This window comes from Saccostrea echinata, unplaced genomic scaffold, assembly GCF_033153115.1.
Source record: "Saccostrea echinata isolate AGI-Se365-2 ecotype Australia unplaced genomic scaffold, CSIRO_AGI_Sech_v1 ptg000076l, whole genome shotgun sequence".
Taxonomy (NCBI): domain Eukaryota; kingdom Metazoa; phylum Mollusca; class Bivalvia; order Ostreida; family Ostreidae; genus Saccostrea; species Saccostrea echinata.
The window spans coordinates 1,107,916-1,131,812 of record NW_026889825.1 but is presented as its reverse complement, the minus strand read 5'-3'; the positions used below and the strand labels follow the sequence as shown (position 1 = coordinate 1,131,812).

General features: G+C 33.8%; 1 protein-coding gene and 1 pseudogene across 1 annotated transcript in view; one reads left to right on the top strand and one right to left on the bottom strand.

The window, feature by feature from the left end:
• LOC133176522 (transmembrane protein 256 homolog) overlaps positions 1-15,809 on the top strand; it is a 97,443-nt gene extending 81,634 nt beyond the window's left edge. The window contains exons 2-4 of the mRNA XM_061311639.1: positions 10,421-10,455; positions 11,317-11,397; positions 15,637-15,809. Of these exons, the coding sequence (XP_061167623.1) occupies positions 10,421-10,455; positions 11,317-11,397; positions 15,637-15,786 (266 nt within the window). The 3' untranslated portion in view covers positions 15,787-15,809. The remainder of the gene's footprint in view (positions 1-10,420; positions 10,456-11,316; positions 11,398-15,636) is intronic.
• A 5,675-nt stretch (positions 15,810-21,484) lies between these two features.
• LOC133176533 (uncharacterized) lies at positions 21,485-22,512 on the bottom strand (annotated as a pseudogene).
• Positions 22,513-23,897: the final 1,385 nt, after the last annotated feature.

The window sequence follows — 23,897 nt, the reverse complement described above, 5'->3', positions numbered from 1 at the left end:
AAGGACTGGAAAGACTGGATGTCATGGAAATACTGATAACATTTTGTTATACCTATGATTACAAGTCTAACTGAATTGAATGGTAGAAATATAAAGACATTATTTTTTATTAACTATATGGAATGAATCCTTATTACTAAATGTAGCTTTACTTCCTCTTTGAATATATGTGTTGGTATATATGTACTAGAAATGATAGTAGCTATCGATGTTGTAGAGGAAAGATACACGTTTGTTTTATTGTGGTACTAACTAATTATAGTAGGTAACTGTGATAGATATGGCTTTACTTACATGAAATAAATACTTCACAATAGGAGCGCTTTGCCTCTACCTTTTAGAGGGACACTCTTATTTTCTCCAGATGAGTGACACAGGATCGAAGTATTTTATGTTACCTAGGTATTGAGGTGTGACTCAATCTATTGGGGTTTAAGGTTGCAACACACATTTTTAAATCTATACAAGCTTAGACAACAGTGGCTCCTTCTCAGAAACCAAATACCAAAGGGGGGGGGTCTAAAGAATACATGTGATTGATTGTATCTTTGTCTTAAGCAATACAAGAATTTTTCGCCCATGTAGAGAGGTTAACCCCTTTTGTGAAGGGTCAAAATTTTGATTTGTACATGTTGCTTCTCAATTGGCCAAGGTATACCGTGACACCTCTGTTTTTAATATAATATATTATAGAATCCAACACATTTACTCTTAATGTTATTCATATATCAAAGGAAAGGTCACTGTCCATATAAAACGCGTAGTTTAAAGTGATCAGTATTCGGTGATAATCGTCTAGAGCTTCACAATTCATCAAATTGTAATGATTTCTTACACTAGGTCCTATATGTAACTTATGACATTGTTCAATTTTTGAAAAGAAAATTCATTTATTAACTGATGTAATCATTTAATGCCAAACAGATATTTATAGACACATCCATTAAAGTAAGCAGATACATGTAACATTTTTTTATGTTTTAAAATACACGTACTTTTTGATAACAAATTGATCATATGTCAAAGGATTGTTTCATTTTATATATTTTTGTTGTGTATTTTTTTTGCATCTGCAACTTGTGTCTATTTTTTTAAGGAATCAGCATGCTTAACCAAGCAATCATTAGAACAGCTTGTCAAAAATAGGTGATATTTCAAAACCTTGCGTTACCAGATGTGGCATGGGCATAACAGCTGCCTGTGTAAAGACGACTAATGACCCCCATAGAATAATGACGGGGTCATTTTTTGACGTCGAAAAATGACCCCCGGTCGTTATTTGACGTCAAAAAATGACCCTTTTGTCTGTAGAAAAAGACTCACCCTTAAAATCTGCATTCTCTACTTGAAAAAATGGCCCCCGTAGAATGACCTCTTGCAGATTTTATAAGGGATATATTTTCTTTTTGGTTTAAATTTTTGATTTATAATTATAAATCAAGGGGCCCGTGGATCAAAATGCTCATCTGAACTGAATTAAGGATGCGGCGATAATTTGTTGTTCTCATTAAATCTTTCAAATGTCTTTTATGATATATTGACAGCATTAATCGACTTCAGTCAACTATGTGGAAATTGATAAACGTGATGACTTTAACTTTTCAATCGTCGACTTCCCTTACTTATGCAGCAATATACCTTCATCACCTGCTACGGGGTTTATATCTCTCAGTTGATTCGATTAGCAAGAGCATACTCTACTTATGAACAATTTCTAAAACGAGGTAAGTTATTGACAAACAAGTTGATGAAACAAGAATATCAGCAGTCTCGTTTAAAGTCGTCATTTTGTAAGTTCTATGGTCGATACAATGACCTTGTCAGCAAATACAATTCATCATTAAGTCAAATGCTGACTGACTTTTTCATACTAATTGTTGGGCCATTATTTACACACTGAATTGTCAACGGATTTTCCGTTATTTCCCGATCATGACAAAGAGCACAGGGCGGTTGTGACCGGTCGGCAAGGGATGCTCACTCCTCCATGGCACTTGATCCCCCCACTGATGTCTTAGAGTTCCGTGTTTGCGCTGCTCCCTATTTTTTTTTTTTTGTATAATGGACTTTTGAGCTTGAATACTGTTCGTTATCTCCATATATTTCATCCATATTGATTTGACTAATGTATCATTGTGTTAATGAAGATTTCTTTTTTATCTTTCGCTTATATTCCAGAGAGAGAGAGAGAGATTTGTTTGTTTGATTGTTGTTTAACGTCCCGTTCGAGAATTTTTCACTCATATTGAGAAGATACCACTTCCCGGTGGAGGCCTGTACTCGGCACTTACGGCCTTTGAGCAATGAGGGATCTTTTTGAGCCAGCATATACTACAACATGGGATCTTGGTTTATACAGTCTCATCCGAATGACCGGTTCCACGTCGCACAGTGGATTTGAAACCGAGACGTAAGGTTTAACTCCTTACGTCACGACTCTAGAGCAAACGGTCTAACCACTGTACCATGCGGGCGACTAGAGGGAGAAAGAATAGCTTATATTTTCTATCTACCGGTTAATTAAGTGCCTGGTTTTTTTTTAAGTCAATGATTTAAGCAGTGTATATAGATGTAATTTTGGGATATATAGCAAAAGTGTCTTACACTTTCAATAAGAATTACGTAATGTTTTAGAGATTTTCGTACATTTTAATGAAAACCAAAAGAACAAGCATTAACTCAGTGTATATGGCAGACAAAAGTTGAGATGCGAGCAATTTTAACCTAAACTGCAAAGGATTGGGGTCAATTAAAAAAATATCCATATCTCAAAAGCAACGTACACTTGCTTCATGTGCTTTATACATGTACCATCTTTGAGTTTTTGTTGATGCTCTCTTTTATCAGAGAAAAGTTCTGTCCAAAGAAGAAACATCAAATATGATTGAACAAATATGTGATTCGCTAAATTATTCAAATAAATATCCATATTGTCCGAACAATTCCGAACAGAAACGATTTAATCTACTTTCTTCTAGCCTATGAGTATACCTAATTCGTCCGAAGAAAGAATGTATTTATCCACACGAATATTTTGTTCGTCTGAATGAAGAACTTACTTGTCAGAACTATTATCTTTTTGTCAGAACAAATGTCTAATTCTTCCTAACAATTGTAGTTCTTTTCCGGGCTTTAACGGTATTCCGTATTTAGAAAAGTCATTGCCTCCACGGATTTTTTGTAAATTTGTTGAAGTTATCAAGATTCTAAAATTACAAAATGTATATACTAACAAGGTCATAACAATGAACTAGGAATTTTAGAATTCTAGGAATTTTAGAAATGCTTACTTTGATTGCGGCGTTGAAAGCCTTGCAATATCAACTTATTTGTCATTATCTTGTCTCTGTTTTAATGTTGAGTGTACTCAGACCATGCTCTACCGTACCGAATAAGTTGGGAGTCCGAAAGAAAAAAATCTTAAGTGTAAATGCATTTGTGAAGTTTCATGAAGATTGTCCAAACCAACCGTGAGATCATTCCTTTACAATTTTTTTTGTTTCCATGGCAACGGTAGTCAGTTAGAAAAATAGAAATATTTAATGAACATTACAAAGTTGCTGATCGTCATTCATGAAAGTTTCATTAAGTTTGTCCGAGACAACTCCAAGAAAATGCTCGGACAAAATAATGGGTCTAGAGATATCAATATGTAGTTCTGACATACGTTCTTGACAACATAATAACAGCTTTAACCAAGAGCCATTGTGACGTATATATTGTGCAACTCCCTTACAACAAACCTGACGTTTTTCATAATTTTATCTCTTTATATTTATTCATTTTTTAAAATTTTTATCTTTTTCTTTTCACACCAGACTTAATAAACATCGGCATTTGGATCTTGAAGTTATGTTCATGCAATGACAAAGAAAAATATATACAATAATAAAGATGCTAGTACATGTGTATAAGTTAAAATTTTGAACTTTATTCTTGAATAATGGCCCATTACCAAAGTTCTCGATTGGAAAGATGGGCGAGTAAGGGGTTACTACTAACTGATCGATTTTAAACCCTAGATACAATTCTTCTCTGTCGCCCGCGTGGCACAGTGGTTAGAGCGTTCGCTCTAAAGTCGCGGAGTAAGGAGTTGATCCTTACGTCGCGGGTTCGAATACCACTGTGGGACGAGGAGACCGGTCCTTCGGATGAGACCGTATAAACCGAGGTCCCGTGTCGCAGTAGGTGCTGGCACGAAAAAGATCCCTCACTGCTCAATGGCCCTAAGTGCCGAGTATAGGTCAAAATTTGTAGCTCTCCACCGGCAAGTGGTGGCGTCTCCATATGAGTGAAAAATTCTCGAGAGGGACGTTAAACAACAAACAAACAAACAATTTTTTACGTGTTAACTACGTTTACTCACTCCTTTTATCTCAGTTCTCAACCTACAAAAATCTTGTCTAATATGGTCTGCTGAGCTTCTGGAAAACTGAAACATGATGCGATATAAAAATACTGATGGATAACCTATGTACGTGTTCTTACCACGAAGGGTTTGTTACATTTATCGTCTGAGTTCGTAAATGCAACAGAACGCACCAACTGCTTTTTGTATTCTTTCTTTACAGATAAAAAAGAAACAGTAAGTGACAAAAATAAGAATAGAGAGATGCTGCCTTAATAACACAAATAAAGCGTAAGCAAAGTTTTCAAATAATCTAGATTGCAGAGAACTCTATTGTATAATGCAGAATGTTTTATAAAAACCCATTCAATTTTAATTTCAAGTTGCTATTAATTTTACATTATGTAACAACTTTTTTAGACGATTCAGATCAAAAGTTATAAAGTGTAGCTCTAATTACTTCAATGTTTTTTATCCAATTTTATAACCTCATGTAAATTAGTTGAATTTGATTCATGAAAAACATTTTTAAAAAACACTATCACCCTCTGAATGATGAAACAACGCAATGCAGCGAAATAAAATGTAGCAACAGTCAGCATTGTTTGACGACGGATGATATTAAAAAAAAAAAGCTGAATTTATGCGCGTAATGTTCGATATATTTGCAGAAAACATTCAGAACAACATAATAATCATTGCATCTTGCTGAAATTTTCACTTCGGCTGCTTCTTCGTTAACAATGGTTTTCTTGGGGTAAATTTTTTAAAGTTACCTTCAACTGCATGCGATATTTATAAAACATAGGGTTGTGTTTGTTTATTCATGTTTTACCCTCGCCAAGAAAATAACAAATAATTGTAATTTGATCCTTGACTGTGCGTAGTAATTCAATCCGAATGTATATTTACCTAACGATGCAATTCAGGAACTATCAAGACAACTATTGAATAATGGAATAACTAAAGCCGAAGTATGAAAAAAGAAAACTTTATATTAACGCTTTGTTATGTTGTTATGGTTCCGTTCTCTTTATCACTGCACATATCGTAAGCTAAAAGGCTTAAATAAAAAGAGAAAAGTTCTTTAAAGTCATACGGCACACAAAACAATTTCTTACCACTAAAAATTTTGTTCTTCGATAAGACTGAAATTTAAAAATAAAGACGTTTTCTATACATGTAGATCATCAACTTACATAATTTAGAATAATTACAAAAGCGAATAACAACATAGAAAATTTCAGGGTTGTTTTAAAAACAATACATTAATCAAAACTACTTAGTAATCATTCTGTTTTCAATAGTTCTTTTTTATTTTGAAATATAGAGACTAATAGACAGCAAACCTTGAAATTTGACAATTACAAAATTATTACATAGGCACGTTGTTCGAGAAGGGGAGGTGGCTAGTCCTATTTTTGCCGTTAATTTAGTGTGGATATTTTATGGGGAGAAGAATTGAGCAAGACAGAGCTCTTTTCATACTACCATTTTTCCTGTAAAAAAGACGTCATATTGCAAACAAATAAACAGAACCGAATTTGCCTTTCTTCCATGCTAAAGTCAGTGATCTGCAATATCCAGCAAATCTGGCAATTCGAACGTCTACAAAAAAATATTTAAGTATTCAAAATGTTATTTGATAATGTTGAATTTATGTGTAAGATAAGTTTTCTTTGTAATTTAAAAAAAAAAAATATCTACAATATAGTAGTATGCAAATCTATTAAACCCTGAATGGATAATAGAACTATGAACCAAAATTATCTTCCCTGCATACTATATGCGTATGTACATGGAAAACCATTGTGTATACATATCGAGCAATTCTGCCAAAGAGGGAAATCGTATTCATGATTGTCAACACAAATGTCCAAATATTTAAATATGTGTTCATATATTTGCTTATATTTCTGTGTATTAAAAAATGCATATTATAGTTTTTTTTTTAAATTTCCCCGGGGGAAATCGTTATGAAAAGAATGCTTTGACATTCTTATTAATTACAATTTATTTGTCATTAGGCAAGATTTAAAATGGAAAAGGGTAAAGAAAATAAACAGTGATCGATCTCATTGAAACTTCTAACAGTACAAATCTGTGAACAGGGCATAAACTCGGACCCCTGAAAATTCAAGAGGTGGGATCAGGTGCGTAGGAGGAATAAGCATCCCCTGTCAACCCGCCACACCCGCCGTGAGCCCTATGTATTGATCAGGTAAACGGAACATTTCGTAGTCAAATTTAGTACACAAACAAAGGTCTAACAATTGATATATATAACAAGTCAGCCAAAATACAGCCCAGTAGTAGGTTTTATTATACCTCTGTGAATTTTTTCTATATAAAAATATGACGAATAAACCTGCTATTTTTTCTAAACAACCCCTACTGTGGAATAGTTTTTGTGCTATTTGCCTATGGTGAAATAGTCATTAAACTATTCACCGGCAGCATTCCGTTTCCCTCGTTTTTCATCTCATTGTGGTATTGTGACGTATCCGGTTCGTGACGTAACAAAAGTAAAGTCGGTTTCGGTATAATAAATCACCTTTTTACTGACTATTCGGACAATAGCAAGTTTACCGTCCCCCTCGACAGCAACTATTTTCCTCGGCTGCGCCTCCAGAAATAGTTGCAGTCTTGGGGGACGATAAACTTGCAATTGTCCTCATAGCCAGTAAATAGATTATGATTTTTACTAACAAGGTCATTATAACGACCATAGAATTTACAAAATGCTGACTTGAAACAAGGTTGTTGAAATCCCTGTAGCATCAACTTATCTGTCAGTAGCCTGCCTCAGTTCCAAAATTGATCATACTCAGAGCATGCTCTTGATTAACAAATTAGTTGGGAAACATAAACACCATATGCAGGTAATAGCGGGATATCACTTTATGAACAAGGAAAATTGACGATGGAAATGCTGAAGTCATGTCGTTTGACATATAATTTAGTTGTTAGTTGGTCTTTGTCGTCTATAGTCAGTAAAACATTCAAATATGAAACAGATGTGGCAGACTCTATGGTGTCTTTTATTTCAAGTTCACTGGGATATATCGAGTCGACTTATAAATGGAAATAACTATTTTTAATTGATAAAACGTCGTCGATATATCTGAGTGTCGAGTTGAAGGCCACAGCTATTGTTTTCCTCTCATGTAGAACGGATGTTTCTCTGACTACAGACGATAGGAACCAATTAACAACTAAATTCAATGACAAACGAGATCACTTCATCTTTTCCACTACTTTTCTTATTTATGTAGTAATATATCCCCAACTGATTCGATACTCAAGAACATGCTCCGAGTACGATCAATTTTTATACCGAGGCAGGATACTGTCATACACGTTGATAGTTCATGGATTTCAACAACCTCTTTAAAGTCAACATTTCAACATTTATGGTCGTTATAATGACCTTGTTAACAAATATAATCTTTCATTGGGGTCGTATTTGGGCTGACTTGTTCCATACCAATTGTTAGGCCTTTGTTTATCTAATCAATACATAAGACGCACGGCGGGTGTGACAGGTCAACAGGGGATACTTACACGTCCTATGCACCTGATCCTATGAAATTTCCAGAGCTTCGTGTTTTATGCCCTCTTTACAGATTTGTATTGTTTATAGATTTTTTCAAGATCGATCACTGTTCGTTTTTTTCTTCACCTTTATGCCGTCACAGTAGCTCAGTCGGTAGAGCGCTCGCTTCGTGATCGGAAGGTCGTGTGTTCGAATCGAGGCCGCAACTGACCTAAGTCGATAAAAATAGGTAGCAACTGTTCCTTCGCCAAGCGCTTGGCACTTTGAAGTGAATGTTGCAGGTCCTTCGCATGAGACCTTAAAAACCGATGCCCCGTGTCACGGTAGGCGTTGGCACGATAAAGAACCCTATCTGCTCAATGGCGCTGTGTGCCGAGTAAAGTTCTTAATTTGAAGCCATTCACCGGTGACAGCTCTATATGAGTGAAAAATTCTCGAAAGGGACGTAAAACAACAAACAATTAATCAATCTTCACCTTTTTCATTCAGTGACAATGCCTTTCCATTTTACAATGCATGTAGGCTTTCATGCTTTATATGCTTCAATTAACTTTTGTCTGACGTCTGGGCATTAGACAATACTTACTGGATTTAATCAAGGCTTGTTGGTAAAGTTCAATTGCATTTTCGTTCAATTTGCCAGATTTGTTGTATATTTCATTTCTTCAATTTTAGCGTGTAAGAGAAGTGAACTCGGTTACTTCTTTTGAATTGGTTTTAATGTAACGCACTTTTAAGGGAATGGTCAGCACTTTACCTTGTAACTTTGTTGTAGGAAACTTAAATAATCGCTACTTCTTGTAAATGTTATTGCCCAAGGTTGGGGCTGTCCGTACATTGATATACATCCAATCTATCTGCCATAAGGGATAGGTACCTTACTTCAATATGAACAATTTGTCGTTAATCCAAGAAGCCTGCTAACCGCTTCTATGTTCTTTTAGTATTTTGATTGTTTTCCTCATAAAAATTCAGTTACATTAAATGAATATCAATCTGTTCATGACAGCGATATTTTTCGTGTTAAAAAACTGCGACCTATTTAGGCTCGTAGCTCGAAACTAGAAAGGAGAAATCAGTCCTCAAACTTCCTATGGGCCTGCGCTCTAACAACTCTTGTCGAGAAAAAAAAACCCAGGTAAATGTCTATTGAAGCAGAAAGCAGGAATTTAAATATAAATGAAAGTTGGAAAATCAATAATTAAAGCCGAGAACAAGAAGAACTGTTGATGTGACAACATGGATTATTTCTTTAACTTTGGCTCTCTTCTTGGCTACGGGAAAGACGCACTCTCCGCGTTTGATGTAGTTGCTAAGGCCCTGGGTTATCAGAAGACTGGAGAGGGTAGAGATGTATTGAACAAAGAGGTCATAGAGGCACTTAAAGAACTTCTGAAATCAACAGTTTTCCTGAAAATCGGCGGTTTGTCAGGTGCATTGGCTGTGTCAATTGCTGCGTGTGGAGCTCATGGTATTTATTGTTCTTTATACGTTCATTTTACGCATACACATGCAAGTAGAACATACAAAGGGCGATATCAAACGAATCAGTAGTGTGTGCACATACTTTATTTCCAAGTCTCGAAACGCTGAAGAAAAACAAAATTATGAAAAGAGGATTTTATTTTGTAAACAATTTTAAAAAGTTATTTGTAAAGTAAACTTTCAGTTTGTTAAAGGTTTGTTTTTAGATTCAAAAGAGGTCGGACAGATAAAGTTAAACATTGTTTCTTAACAGCCGTAGCATCGTTTTGAAAGGTGAGGGGAGAAAGTTGACGAAAAAGCATGACGATCGGAAAAAAAACTATTTCGTGGGAAGTGGGTTATAAGAAAACGCTCTCTAGGACTATGTATTTTTTTAAAGAACAAAGTAATATGGTAGGACTTGCTTGCCGAAATGCAACAAAAACCATTTTTGTTTTCAATGAAAACAAAATTAACACAAAAAATTAACACAAGATTAACAGAAAAAAAAAAACATTCTCTTTGAAAGACGTAAGAAAACACACCCCTTTCTCTCCGAACTACATGTTCATGTCTGTGTAATATTTTAAATGGTCAAATTAAGAGTTTCTTTTCATTATCTTTATATTTCAAGATGAAAAAGAAAGTAATACAGTAAAAACAATTAGTAGTATGGAATAACGTATTGTTTTCAAAATAATCCTAGTTTCTTTTTTTTTTTAAATAATTTTCGTATTTGCTTTTTCGTAAATATTCTTAATAATTATTACATAAGTTGTTAATCTACATGTACAGAAAATATCAATTTAAAGCAAATTCACGTCAATCATCTGATGGAAGAAAAATTATGACAAATTTTTAGTGGTGAGAAATATGAAATCAAGAATTTTTCTGTTTAGTTGTAAAGACCTTGAGCTAATGAACTTTACGCTGAAAGCAGAATTAAGGAACCGTTACAAAATAACAAAGGGTTAATTTAAAGTTTTCTTTTTTACTCACATTCGACTTTAGTAATTCTATTATTCAATAATTGACATTCTTTGTTTTGATAGTTCCTGAATTGCAAAACAACCTTCAACGTCGTCAGGTAAATATAAATTCGGGTTGAATAACTACGCACAGTCAATGGTCATGATAATAATTATTTCTCATTTTCTTTGCAAACATTGAACAACATTTATAACAGCAAACATAGCCCCCAGTTCATGTAACTATTGCATCCAGGTGGTAAAGCCATTGTCAAGCAAGGCGCAGCCTAGATCGAGTATGTTTTTTGAAGGGTGTAAATTTCAGCCGGATGCAATATTTAATATGCTTTACTGAACCTAAATTAATAGTCCTGCAGCTGTTTATAAATATAACAGTGAACAGAGCGCGCATAAATTCTGCGCAGTTAACATTTTTGGGAATATCATCTGTCGGCTGTTGCTTCGTTCTATTACGCTGGATGACATGGTTTCATCATTCAGAGAGGGTGAAAGTATTTTTAACACATGTTTTTGACGACGAATCAGAGTCAATTAATTTGCATGAAAGTTTTACATTGAAAAAATAGCATTAAAGTAATAAGGGCTGAATTTCTGTTGACTTTTGCTCTCAATCATATGAAAAGGTTTGATTACGTAATTTTTAGATTCAATAGCAACTTTCAGAAGCATATGCATGACTGTCTGATCATTACAACTCGAGTAAACATGATTTGAACGAAATCAATGTGAGTCAGCATTTTGAAATTAAAGCTTAATGAAACACGAGGATGACATTTAAAAAGATACTGAAATGGAATTAGTTTTATTAAGTATCCTGCATTATACATTACAGTTCTCCGCAATCTAGGTCATTTGAAAATTTAGATTACGCTTAATCATTTTATTTAGGCTGTTTCCTTTTTCTATTCTCAAAACCTTGTATTGATTTTGTTACTTATTGTATCCTTTTTTGTCTATAGATTTACGAGATAGGATACAAAATGCAGTTGGTGCATTCTGTTGCACTTGCCCACTCAGACAATTGTAGTAAACCATATGTGGTAAGTACACATTTGCTGTGCCGACAAATTGAATACCTAGTCTTTATTATGAGTTTAGCGCCAGAACTGGTGTGCTTAATAGATGTAAGAGCCGATTGTGACGTTGGACAGTTAAATAACGCAAATGAACATTGCGAGATAAAAAAAAAAAATTAAATTTAAACGCACAGTTGTTGTATTTTACGTTAATTTAACAGGGTAGTTGTTTTTACTTCTTTTCTTCATTAAATTTAGTCAAAACAATATACAATTTGGTGTTCCTAGATATTGAAAATGCATATAATTCCTACTGTGTATTCTCCCGCGCGGTGAAAAGGTTTCGCGTGTATTTTAGAGATTTGAACGTCGTAGATTTCTAATGGATTTCATAAAAGAAAATTACACTGAATGTAAATATTCTTTGTTGAATGCAAGGAAGAGATCAATGGTAATTGATTGATAATTTTAAAATTAGTGTTAAATAGTTAATTACTCTTAATTCCAACTCTTTTTATAAGGGGATAACCGACGTTTTCCATTAAAATCGGTCTTTAAAGCATCTGATTCACCAGATTTTAAAATATTCTTGGATATGGATAAATGTTCCTTACATCTTTTCTTATGTTCAACACATATAAAATTAAACATAAATGATCGATAAAATACAATGTTTTCCGTTTTTCATTGATTTTTATAGTGTAAATCATAAATTTTACCAAAATTATAGAGTTATCGCTCTTTGTTTTACCAAATAAGTAAACTGTTATTTCTTGTGAAAATCCATATAAATATCTATATGAATATGAATAAAATCATTCGAATATGTTAACTTTTGAAAATTGACTTGGAGGTAGGTGGTAGAACAATACTATACTCGGCTCTTAGAGCCATTGACCAGTGAGGGATCTTTATCATTCCAGCAGCTACTGCGACACGGGACCTCGATTTATAATTATACGATCTCATCGGAAGGACCGGTCTCCACGACCCGCAGTGGGATTCGAACCCGCAACGTAAGCATCAACTCCTTATTCCGCAACTCTAGAGCAACGCGATAACCACTGCGCCACGCCAGGAATAGAGTAAACGATAAGACAAGTTTTTCTGTTAATTGATACATGTAACTGGGATAAAAGGACACCGTGTTAACATAATAGCACGTAAAGAAGAATTATAATAAAATTATAATGTAACAATGTAAACCTTATGTATTTAGTTCTGCTTGTACAGGGTTTACCCCGGGTTAATTTTTCTAACCCTTATACCATGAGACCAAAGATCTTCGGACAAAAGTGTATGAAATACTACCCTGGGTCATATTCTGTAGATCCTTGAATTGACCTTGAAAGGGAATTTATTCCCAATACTAACAAATTAACTTATTATCAACGTTCAATCAAAAGTCTAGGCCTGATTTTTTTTTATTTGAATGACGTTGTACAAAAGTTTGAATTTAAGAAAATTATTTACTTCCCATTTTTGGGGGTCAAGGTACATTAATCCATGACTTAAGCCTGGTTGGCGGAAGAACTGCGAACGATAGTATTGTTCTGCCGCCTACCTCCAAGTCTAATTTCAAAAGTTAACATATTTGAATGATTTTTCATATTTATATAGATATTTATGTGAATTTTCATAAAACATAACTTATTTGGGAAAACGAAGAGAGATAACTCTTTAATTTGGGTAGAGATAGTGTTTTTCACTATAGAAATCAACGGAAAACAGAAAATATTTTTAAAACATCTCCCCCCCCCCAGTGAAACAAAAATTCCTTTTTATAGGTTTTATGAATTATTATTTCAAAAATTCCTACCAAAGCTTTTGTTGTTTCACGGGGGGGGGGGATTTGTTTACAGACAAAAAACTGCAAAATTAGTCATTTTAATACCTATTTCAAATGAGATTACAAATAAAAAAAAGGTCTTTAAGGAGGTTGGATCCTGCCATCAAAAGTAATGAGAATTTTTTATTAAGTATATTTTTAGAATTTATACACATAGCTTAATTAAAAATCAAAACAAAAAATGAGGGTCGATGCACTTCTTTTGGCGCTACAGAGCATTTAGTTTGACCTTTTTGCACTGTAAATACGTCTTACACATAAATCAATTTTTGAAGTTTTTCCTCCAATATTTTTAAATCAAATAAATTATGGGAACAAACACAGTCTTATGTCATCTTGAATAGACACCTAAAAATTTGTGACAACGAAAAAATTTTCAAATTACTCCGCATGTTCAATTATTTGACCTTTTTGCACTCAAAAAATTTCATTTTTCTGGCATTAAAAAATTTAACGAGCAAAAATATCATTTGAAAGTAATGACATTTTACTGAATTTAAGAAGAATGGTTAAAAGTATCTTATATATTCAGAAAAGAAAATAAGAAGTGGGGGTCTGTGATGTTATTTTTTAGATATTACTAAAATAGTGCTAATTTTAAGCTTAAAATAGGGATATTTTTTTCTTGACTTTCAAAATATATTTGCTATATTTATTAAATATGATGATAAAATTCATGACAGTTTATTTGATATATAATTTAGGACCAGTATAAAACAGTTCACTTCACAAAATAACTCTGTGTGCAGACTGCATGGAGAAATAGGAATTCAAATTTAACATACTTTAAATACTTCGAAAGAGAAAAAATGATCATTTTCTTCCAAAAAACCTTCCGCCACAAAATGTAGTTCCTCACTTAATGCTTTTGGTATGGAATTAAATCATGGAGTTTTAACTGAATACGCGGGTATGTTAAGGCTACACCCAGAGATATCGTACTTGCCTTTACAATATGACGTCATAGTAAGCTGTATGACGTGAACTTTAGAAATAGTGGTTTCTTAATATCTATATTTAAAGTTCAATTTCAGGACAAAGAAATGAATGGAATCATTCAAAACATAATATTTACATTTCCAAGTATTTTTCCTTAAGATTCTTTGCAAATTAAAAGATTGTTCATTTTCTCATGAACTACCATGAGATGAGCATGAATATCTCTATTGTTACGTCATAATACCGTACTTGACGTCAAAACTATAGTGCAAACGGTTTTGCTTCAAAAATGACAGTTGAATGGTGTAACTTGTGGAAACTCATCAAAACAATAATGTAAATATAAGAAATGAATTTCATTTTTGAAAATTCATGAGGTACATGAACTACGACGCTTCACGCCGGCATATTTATCATGAAGCGCTAATTTTTGTTTGTATCGAAAGCTTGTGTTCTGTAGTACTTGGAAAGTGCTGCTAAAATCGTGTGGTTAACATGAATTGATAACAATTCCTTGGTCGTATGTATAAAATGTAAAATTTTGGTAAGGTTTCATGTGAAACTTTGAAATATTTTTTTCTGTGTCGGGAGAGTAGGATTCTAGCAGCACTTTTCATGGCCCAGTGATGTTTTTACATAATTATTTTTACTAAAAGAAGTGAATTAGCTCCGGGGTAGTCATGAACTTTTCACTTTTTCATTAAGGCAATTTTTTCTATTTATAGACGTCACTTGATGACGTCGTAGTGGAGTGCTTCTTTTAGCCCAAGACTCAATGACGTCTATACAACGAATAATAATAGTAAATGTTTTATCTAAGGCTTTTCCGATTTATCAATGTTACATTTTACGAAAAAAGTCTAAATTCGCCGAAATATGATCTGGGTACTGCCTTAACATACCTGCGTATAGTTTAATTGGCATTGTAGAATACAAAATTATTGTAAGAATTAAAACTTTATGCAGAATTTTTGAAATATAGGGTAAGATATAAATCTGCTCAAAAGCTCAGGAGCGAACCTCGTTAATAAATATCTTTTGTTGAATTTTACATATTAAGTTAAACATACAGAATGATTTAAGGTTCATATATCTATTTCCATGCGTTTTTGAAAATCTAGCGATTTTTAAAGCCTGATTTCAGTAGATAAAATTTTCAACCCCCCCCCCCTTTTAAAAAGAGTCGTAAATAAGAGCAATCTAATTTTTGACACTGGTTTTAAAATTATTAATCAATCAATAATGAACTCTAAATTAAATCAAGTTTTAATGGCTAAACTGCCATTTATATGGAATGAAATGGGTGCAAAATATATAGCGGGAATCGAGAGTTAGCGTGCGTGGTTCTTTTACACCTGGCTTATCAACCAGTAAAACATTTCTTACAAAAACATGTCCGTCTCACAAATTACATAGGAAATAAAAACACAATTACATAAGGGTTTAAACTTTATTTTTTTAATTTTTCTTTATAGACTGGCGGCCTCTTCACGCTTGGAATCCTGTTATATTCTGGCAGCTGTTATGCCCAAGCCATATGGGGTAACGCTTGGTATCGAAAATTCACTTTAAATGCTGGAGAAGTTGTTCTCGCGATTGCTTGGTTAAGCATATTGATTCCTTGAGAAGTCAGAGATAAGGAAAACAAAACAAAGACATCAAAAATATGCATACGAAAGTAAAAATATACTAATTTGACTTCGATTTGGTATTAAGAAACTTGAAATATTAAACATATTTTATTGTTCTTCTATTTGGGTTAATTTGTTTTTATTTACTTTCTGAATAAAATTAATCAAAATATCAATGAAATCACTGAATCACATCAACAATATGACGGGACTTCTGTGCCAGATACTAATAAACAATGTTAAACACAGTGAAGTTATAAAAGGTTATCGCGGAATTCCGATCAATTTAAATACCAGCATTTTGATGCATTATCAAAATGTTCTGTGAATTTAAATAGATTAATATGTATATCTCAGCAGGAAAACTTTTAGGGAAGCCTATCGCCGGATTATTTTCAAATCATTTCGACATCTTACACACAACGAAAAGAAAATATGGGAGTTATTTCTTGTAATCTGGACATTTTTAATATTTCTACCACAGAAATTCATTAATGGAAACGGTGAAGTCATACAGCCTTCCATGTCTTAATTATTGAAATCCGGACTATATAATAAAACAATTACGGACTCTGGTGAATATGGTTTGTTATTCACCATATTCACTATCGAAAGATTCCATATATAATCGACCCTCCTCCAAGCATCCTTTAGGATGTAAAAGATGAGGGTCATTCTACGTAATGAGCCTGAGGCTCAAGAGGGTATCATGTAGCATTATCTCTGAGTGCAGCGAGGCATATCTCAATTCAAAGAAGCTAAAAAATGATCTGTGTGACGTAAACACACCTGTGGCCAGTAGTATATAAAGCATAGCTCCACGTGCCGAAGTTATTCTTGGAAGCTTGTTTGTGACAACTAACAAACACCATGTGGGTGGGTTATTTCCCTCAAAATGAAATCAATTCGGGTTGGATACATGATACCCTCTTGAGCCTCAGGCTCATTACATAGAATGACCCTCATCCTTTACATCCTAAAGGATGCTTGGAGGAGGGTCCATTCTATTACATATCGCCTTTCGGCTCTACAAGGGTATCATGTAGCATATTTAAAGAGTTGGTCACAAACAAATGTTTGCAAATAAATATATATTTTCAAGGTATTCAATAACAAGACCTTTTATTAAAATATAACGAAAAATACAACTCAAATGAAACTAAATTTATTCATTGTCAAAGTTTATATATAACATGATAATGAGTAATCCCATTTTATCAACAGTGTTTATTGTCAAAAAGCAACTTATGTCACCAAACAATTCATTGTTCATCCATTCAACACTGAACGCGCAAATAGTCCATCTGTATCACACCCAGTTATGTTCGCCTCTTTGTAGTAAAACTTAAAAAATGTCTTAGAAGAGGACCGATTTGCCGCATCCGTTATTTCTTTTAACGACACACCTGAGGAATAGGCCACTGAAGCGGAAGTTCCTCGTAAGAATGTGCAGTAAAGTACCTGATTCCTGACAGTTCTAGAACAGTTTTCAGCCATCTTGCTAACGTACATGTTGAAACAGGATTAAATGTTTTATAGGAAACAAATAGTGTAGATGATTTTCTTTTATTTTTTGTTCTTCTTAAGTATTCATGTAACGTGGAAACAACACAAAGTCTGTTATCAGAAAATTTATGTAATACAACTCTATGTACAGGAGTTCCAGGTTTACACGTTTTCAGTAACTTCTGAATTTGAAAAATAACCTTATCAGCAAACACTGACATATATCTCAAATCAAGAACCAACAGTGTTTTGGCCCTGGAAGCTGTTGTAAGTGCAACAAGAGCACCGCTAAGCGGGGCATCCCCTCGCGCCAGGAACTTCACCGGTAATGGCAATGTCTACATACGAGAAAAAAATTCTCAAGAGGGACGTAAAAAAAGATACAATAATCTAGGCCTAGTAATCAAGGGTACCCAGTATTACTATACTGTATATATAAAGTTTAAAGTAAGGTAAAGAAATTAAAATGTATTGTAACACTGATTAAATTTTAACAAAAGTCAAGGTGGATATCATCCGGGGGGGGGGGGGGGTCATAACAGGGTGCGTCAATTTATCCAAATGGACACACAAATGGACCCAAATGGAAATCAAATGGACCCAAATGGAATATTAAATATAGATTATCGTATTCCCAAGTTGTTACTTATTTGAAATGATGAAAATAATAAACTTGCAAATGGAAAATATTAATTATTCATTTCTAATATTGTATTTTAAAATACGAATTATTTTTTTTTTCTATTTGAAATAACTTTTGCATATCATTGAATACAAAATGGAAGCATTTCATATTAAAGTTTATAGATTTCATGGCTGTAGGAACCGGGGGCGGGCGGGGGGGGGGGGGGGCACGAGAGAGGCGCACTACCCCCCCCCCCCAATTCTGCCGATGTATAGAATACTAAAGAAAATTAATTCGTATTTTAAACTACAATATTAGAAATGAATATAATTAATATTCACCATTTGTAAGTTCATTATTTTCATCATTTTAAATAAGCAGGGACCTATATATTAGTATATAGGTCCCTGAAATAAGTAACAACTTGATAATACGATGACATATATCTAATATTCCATTTGGTTTCCATTTGGGTCCGTTTGATTTCCATTTGGGTCCATTTGTGTTTCCATTTGTGTCCATTTGGGTTCCATTTGTGTCCATTTGGGTAAATCGACGTGCCGGTCATAACAAGCATACGTGATTGGGCAGTTTCCCTTATTCCTAGCAGAAACATATGCTGTAAATTTCATTGATTTGCCTATACCTGAGTAGCATGCAATAGGCATCAAATCTGAAAATACGCACGGAAGTAATATTTTTTTTGTAGTGAAAAATGACAATATACCGGTGTTGAGATGTGAATGAAACTTGTGAAACTTTATATTTATATCTTTCAAGAATTATGTGCGCCTCAAGATTAAATTCCACAGGCCCCTATTATAAACACACACGTGTAGTGCATTGAAACCGCGACGTTCATCAAATTATTTCAGTTACTCAGTGACAGAGATGACACTTTTAATTCACACAACTTTTCTCAAGATACGCAATAATATGACAATACGCGAATACAAAGTAGAATTTACCGAAGCGACCCGAATTTTAACCTGTTAAATTTACCGGAAGTGAGTATTGTCAACTCGTACATAAAATTACAGGGTTTGAAGGTAGTAAAAACGCGATATTTTAAGAACTACATCACCGATTAACTTGAAAATGAATAGGGTTCGTCCTTTTACAATGCCACATAAGTGTGTGAAGACTGAGAAATGATAGTGCAAAGTTTCTCTTTAAATCTTGCCCACAAGCTGTAACGGACACACTAACACACTAACACACGCACAGCAGCGATGCTATATCCCCTCCGCAACTAGTTGCGCGAGGGGATAACAAGTTTTAAAGTTAACAAACGCAAAGATATTTCATGTATAGGCATTAGATTGCGTAAAAAACACAAAACTTTTGATACATCCCATGATGTCTTAACTTTAGGCCGACATGGATTAAGATTAAAATATCCTTTCATTAACTTTGGAAGTAATAATGGTTCTTTAACCCAAAAACACCAAAATATCGTAAAGTGTTAATCAACATGGATTTATGAGTATTCACAACAGACAATGAAACTTTATTACTCATCAAAGAAATTAGATATTTTACAACTATTTCTTCAGAGGGTGAACAGGGGTTAGTTTTCCATTTAGAACACCAAAGCACCCATTTTTGCCAGCAGCATTGGTATTGTTTATTAGTGGTCGGTCGTAATGAAGCAAGGATGATGTCACTATCGAATCTTGCCAGCCATTTGTCATAGAGGGATCTCCTGATACAAGACAGGCGGTTAGAGTAATCTTGCGGAATGGATGTACCTTTCCCATGTGTGGCATCACCAAGAGATCCTTGTGTCGAGGAAGTCGAATAGGAATAGAAATCAAAACAGACATTAGCTGTGGAAACCAAGTTTGAGTTTTTTCCATAATGGAGCGATAATTATGGCTTGCTTTACTCTATCTTCTAATATTTTATTGATTATTCTACCAATTTATTTAAAAGGTGGAAAAATATATGGACTTAGGTTTGACCAAGATAAAGTGAAAGCATCAATGTGATATGCATCAGGATCAGAATTCCAGGAAACAAACTTTCCCAATTGTTTATTAATACGAGAGGCAAAAATCTATGTCTGGATTAAAAAATTGTTTGCAAATTCTCAAGAAAATATCATGTTTTAACATCCATTCTGTAGAGTCAGCAAATTGCCTAGAAAGTGCATCAGCATAAATATTCTCACACCCAGGTAAATATTGGGCCGAAATAATGATATCACGTTTTATGCAGCAATTCCAAATTTTGATTGAAAGGTCATTGAGCTGTTTTGAATGCATTCCACCCATTGCATTAATGTAAGAAACCACGGTTGTATTGTCAGTTTTGAAACAAATATGTTTTGAAGTGTACTCTTTAAAAAACGATTTTAAAGCAAAATACACAGCCATCAATTCTAAAACATTTATATGATATGATGATTCTGAATATGTCCATCTATCCCCTGTCATTTTGTTTTCAAATCTAGCACCCCAACCTAGCAAGGATGCATCAGTTTCCACCCATAAATCAATTGATCTTGATCTGATATCTTTTCCATTTAGTATTTGTAAATTTTTACACCACCATTTTATTTCATTGATACTCTCAGCAGAACAAATCATAAATGAATTATAATCATCATTGTTTATTTTCAGATTTTGATCTTTATCTCTTTCTAAAATCCTGTAATGCAGAGGACCTTGAAAAACCGCATTACATGCATGGACCAATAAACCTATCAATGAGGCCAATTGTCTTATCTGAAGCCTTGGATTGGACAGAATAATTTGGCTTTGGTTTAAAATCTTCTCTATTTTTTCATCTGTCAAATAGACATTAAATTCAAATGAATCTATAATAACTCCAAAGAAAATAATTCTTTGCGAAGGGGTGGTTACAGATTTTTTATCATTTATTGTAAAACCAAGATTGTTTAATTCCAACATAACTCTATCTGTTTGTTCTTGACATATAGAAAAATCTTGATTCATGATTAGGGAATCATCAATATAATAACAACATCTTATGCCATTTTCCCTAAAGAATGCATAAACAGGTTTCAATATCTTTGTAAATATTCTTGGACATGAAGTTAACCCAAAAGGTAAAACTACAAATCTGAAAAATTTTCCATTCCAAGAAAAAGTTAGAAATTTCTTGTAATCTGGGAGAACACTGACTCTAAAATAAGCATCCTTTAAATCAACCGAAGTAAGATAATCATCTCTCTGAATCAATTCTAAAGAAAATATTAAATTTTCTTGTTTGAAATGATAATATTCAACAATTTCACTTAATTGTTTTAGATTTATGATTGGCCTTAGATTACCATCTTTTTTCGGTACAAGAAAAATATTTGAAATAAAGCATCCGAAATATCTTCTACTTCTTCAATTGCACCTTTATCAATCAATTGTTTTATTTCTTGTGATACCAATTCAGATTCTACTGCATTAAATTGAATTTGCTTTGGAATGATTCTTTGAAAAGGTTGCTGAAAATATTCAATTTCATATCCTGGATCAATTATTTTTAAAATCCATTTATCATTGGTAAATTTTTGCCAGTAAGGTTTATTAAGCTTTCTCACCTTTACTTGTTGTAACTGTATGGTTTCTTCATTATGCCTTTGTACTGACCCCTTTGACCTCTGCCTCTCTGGGAAGGGTATGCATATTGGCGGTTTCTGCCTCTGTACTGGTTTGTGAGAGGTTGATATCCCTGGTTTGACATGTAGTTTTTTTGTTTGATTAACATTTTTGAATTTTGTATCATAACTTGATTTCATTCCAATTGGTTGCTTGGTAATGTCTCCCATTTCTTTAAGTTTAGAGACACAATTGTCTCCAAACAAAAAATCTGTTACTGGAATCTCAGAGGAAGCAATTTTTCGATATCGAAAATTTAAAACATTTTTAATTTCATTTCTTCTTTTCATTGAAAGATTGTAAAAAGCATTGCCAAGCATACTTATAGAATCTGCCAACATCTTTTTACAAGTTTGGGGGTCAAGTTCTTTTTTATTGACAAACATATCTGCCATCTGTACTAAAGGTATTATACCCGTGGCTAAAGATGTTTGAATCACTGGTAAAGTGAGATCATCTGAATGGGCTTGCTTATTCATTGCATCCCAAATTTCCTTATTGACTCGAGGTACTTTCAATAGATTACACTTATCTGGCCTGTCATATTTTTCTCCAATTCTACCATACTCTCTTTGCTAGTTTTAATAGAGATCGCTGCATTTACAGCTTTTCCCAGTACTTCGTTTACTTTTGGACCACTTTTCTCATTTGCATTTAATTGTGGGATATCCCAGTCATTACTGCTAGCACTGTTATTAATTGTAATCTGAATTGATTCATCATTTAAGATCCCCTTAAATGTTTCTTGAGTATCAACACCTGCAATAGAAGGAGAAACTTGGCCACTCAAATAGGAGAAATCAAAGTCAAAGTCATCAGGGGTTCATCAAAAGTTTGACGAGAATCATAATCAGGAATGTTAACCAAGTTTCTCAGCGGTCTGTTACGCAAAGTTTGTGTAAAATTACCGGGAGAATTATTACCCGAAGTGTGCACCATGGATTCGGTAGACCGCAATGCCAATATTTTCATTGCACGTATTACGCGCCATAGAATTAGAAAGACCCAACTGTTTTACAGTATCTGTTAGCGAAGAATGGGATTGCAAGATTTTGTCTATGCCCAGTTGACTTTTAAGTTCGTCAACATTAAATTCTTGAACAGACTCGGACTGATTTTTAGATTTTTTACTTTGTTTCGTCGCCCGTGGCGGTGGTGCACTTGCAGAACATGTCGAGGTCTGCGCTTTACGCTTTCATTCCTCTAGTTCTTTTATTTGTAGTATTAGTGTCATCTGTTACACTTCGTGTACGAGGTTTCTTCTATGTCTGAGTAGTTGTCATGGTCACTTCCCATGAAAGACAGGACATCGTCCTGGTTTTCAGCCGTCATTACGGTAAAATACAAAGACTTCGTAACTTACCTTCAAACAGTTTAATATTTTAATAAGAGCTGTTTTTCAGCAGCAAAAAAACCCTTAAAAACTTGAACAACGTTCTAAGTTAATAAAGCACCTCTATATGATAATGTTTACCTGTGGTACAGGTAAACTCGCACGCCGCTGAGAGAAAAAGAATGATTTCGGCACGTGGAGCTGTGTTTTATATACTACTGACCACAGGTGTGTTTACGTCACACAGGTCATTTTTTAGCTTCTTTAAATTGAGATATGCCTCGCTGCACTCGAATATAATGCTACGTGATACCCTCGTAGCGCCCAAAGGCGATATGTAATAGAATTGTATAATATTTACCATTGTAGTGTTCTTTAAATTATGGCCCCAGGAGCTAGGATAACAATAGGGGATCAAAGTTTTATATGGTATTATTTAATAGAAAATCTTTTAGGATATGCTTCTTAGGATTTACAGCTCAAAAATTAGTCATGTTAATATGCAAAAGTTTGAATGATTTCATTTTTTGCATATCTTGACCTCGAATGACAATAGGAATAAGGGCAATAGAAGTAAATTGAATAATTTAAATATTTATTAGATTAGAAATGGGTAACATTAAGAAAATAAACAGAAGAAATTCAAAGTCGAAAAAATAAACAGGTTTAATGTTCAAACACTTACAGTTTATTTATATTTAGGAACAATATTCTATTTTCAATATAAAGAGGATATTCAATGTGTTGTAGTTGAATATGGGATCTATTTCAGGCGTGGGACAGGATTTTTTTAAAAATATTATCACGAGTACAAAGCACGAGTGAAAATATAAAAAAAAATCCTGTCTCACGAATAAAATAAATTCCATATCCAACTACAAAACATTGGATTTTCTGTTTATTACATTTTCTTTGATTTTCCCTTTGCCCCTCTATTTTTTAACACAGTGTCATATGCTGTGACGTCATAGTTGAGCGGTTGAGACGTCATAGCTTAGCGAATGTGAGATTGAAAACATTGTAA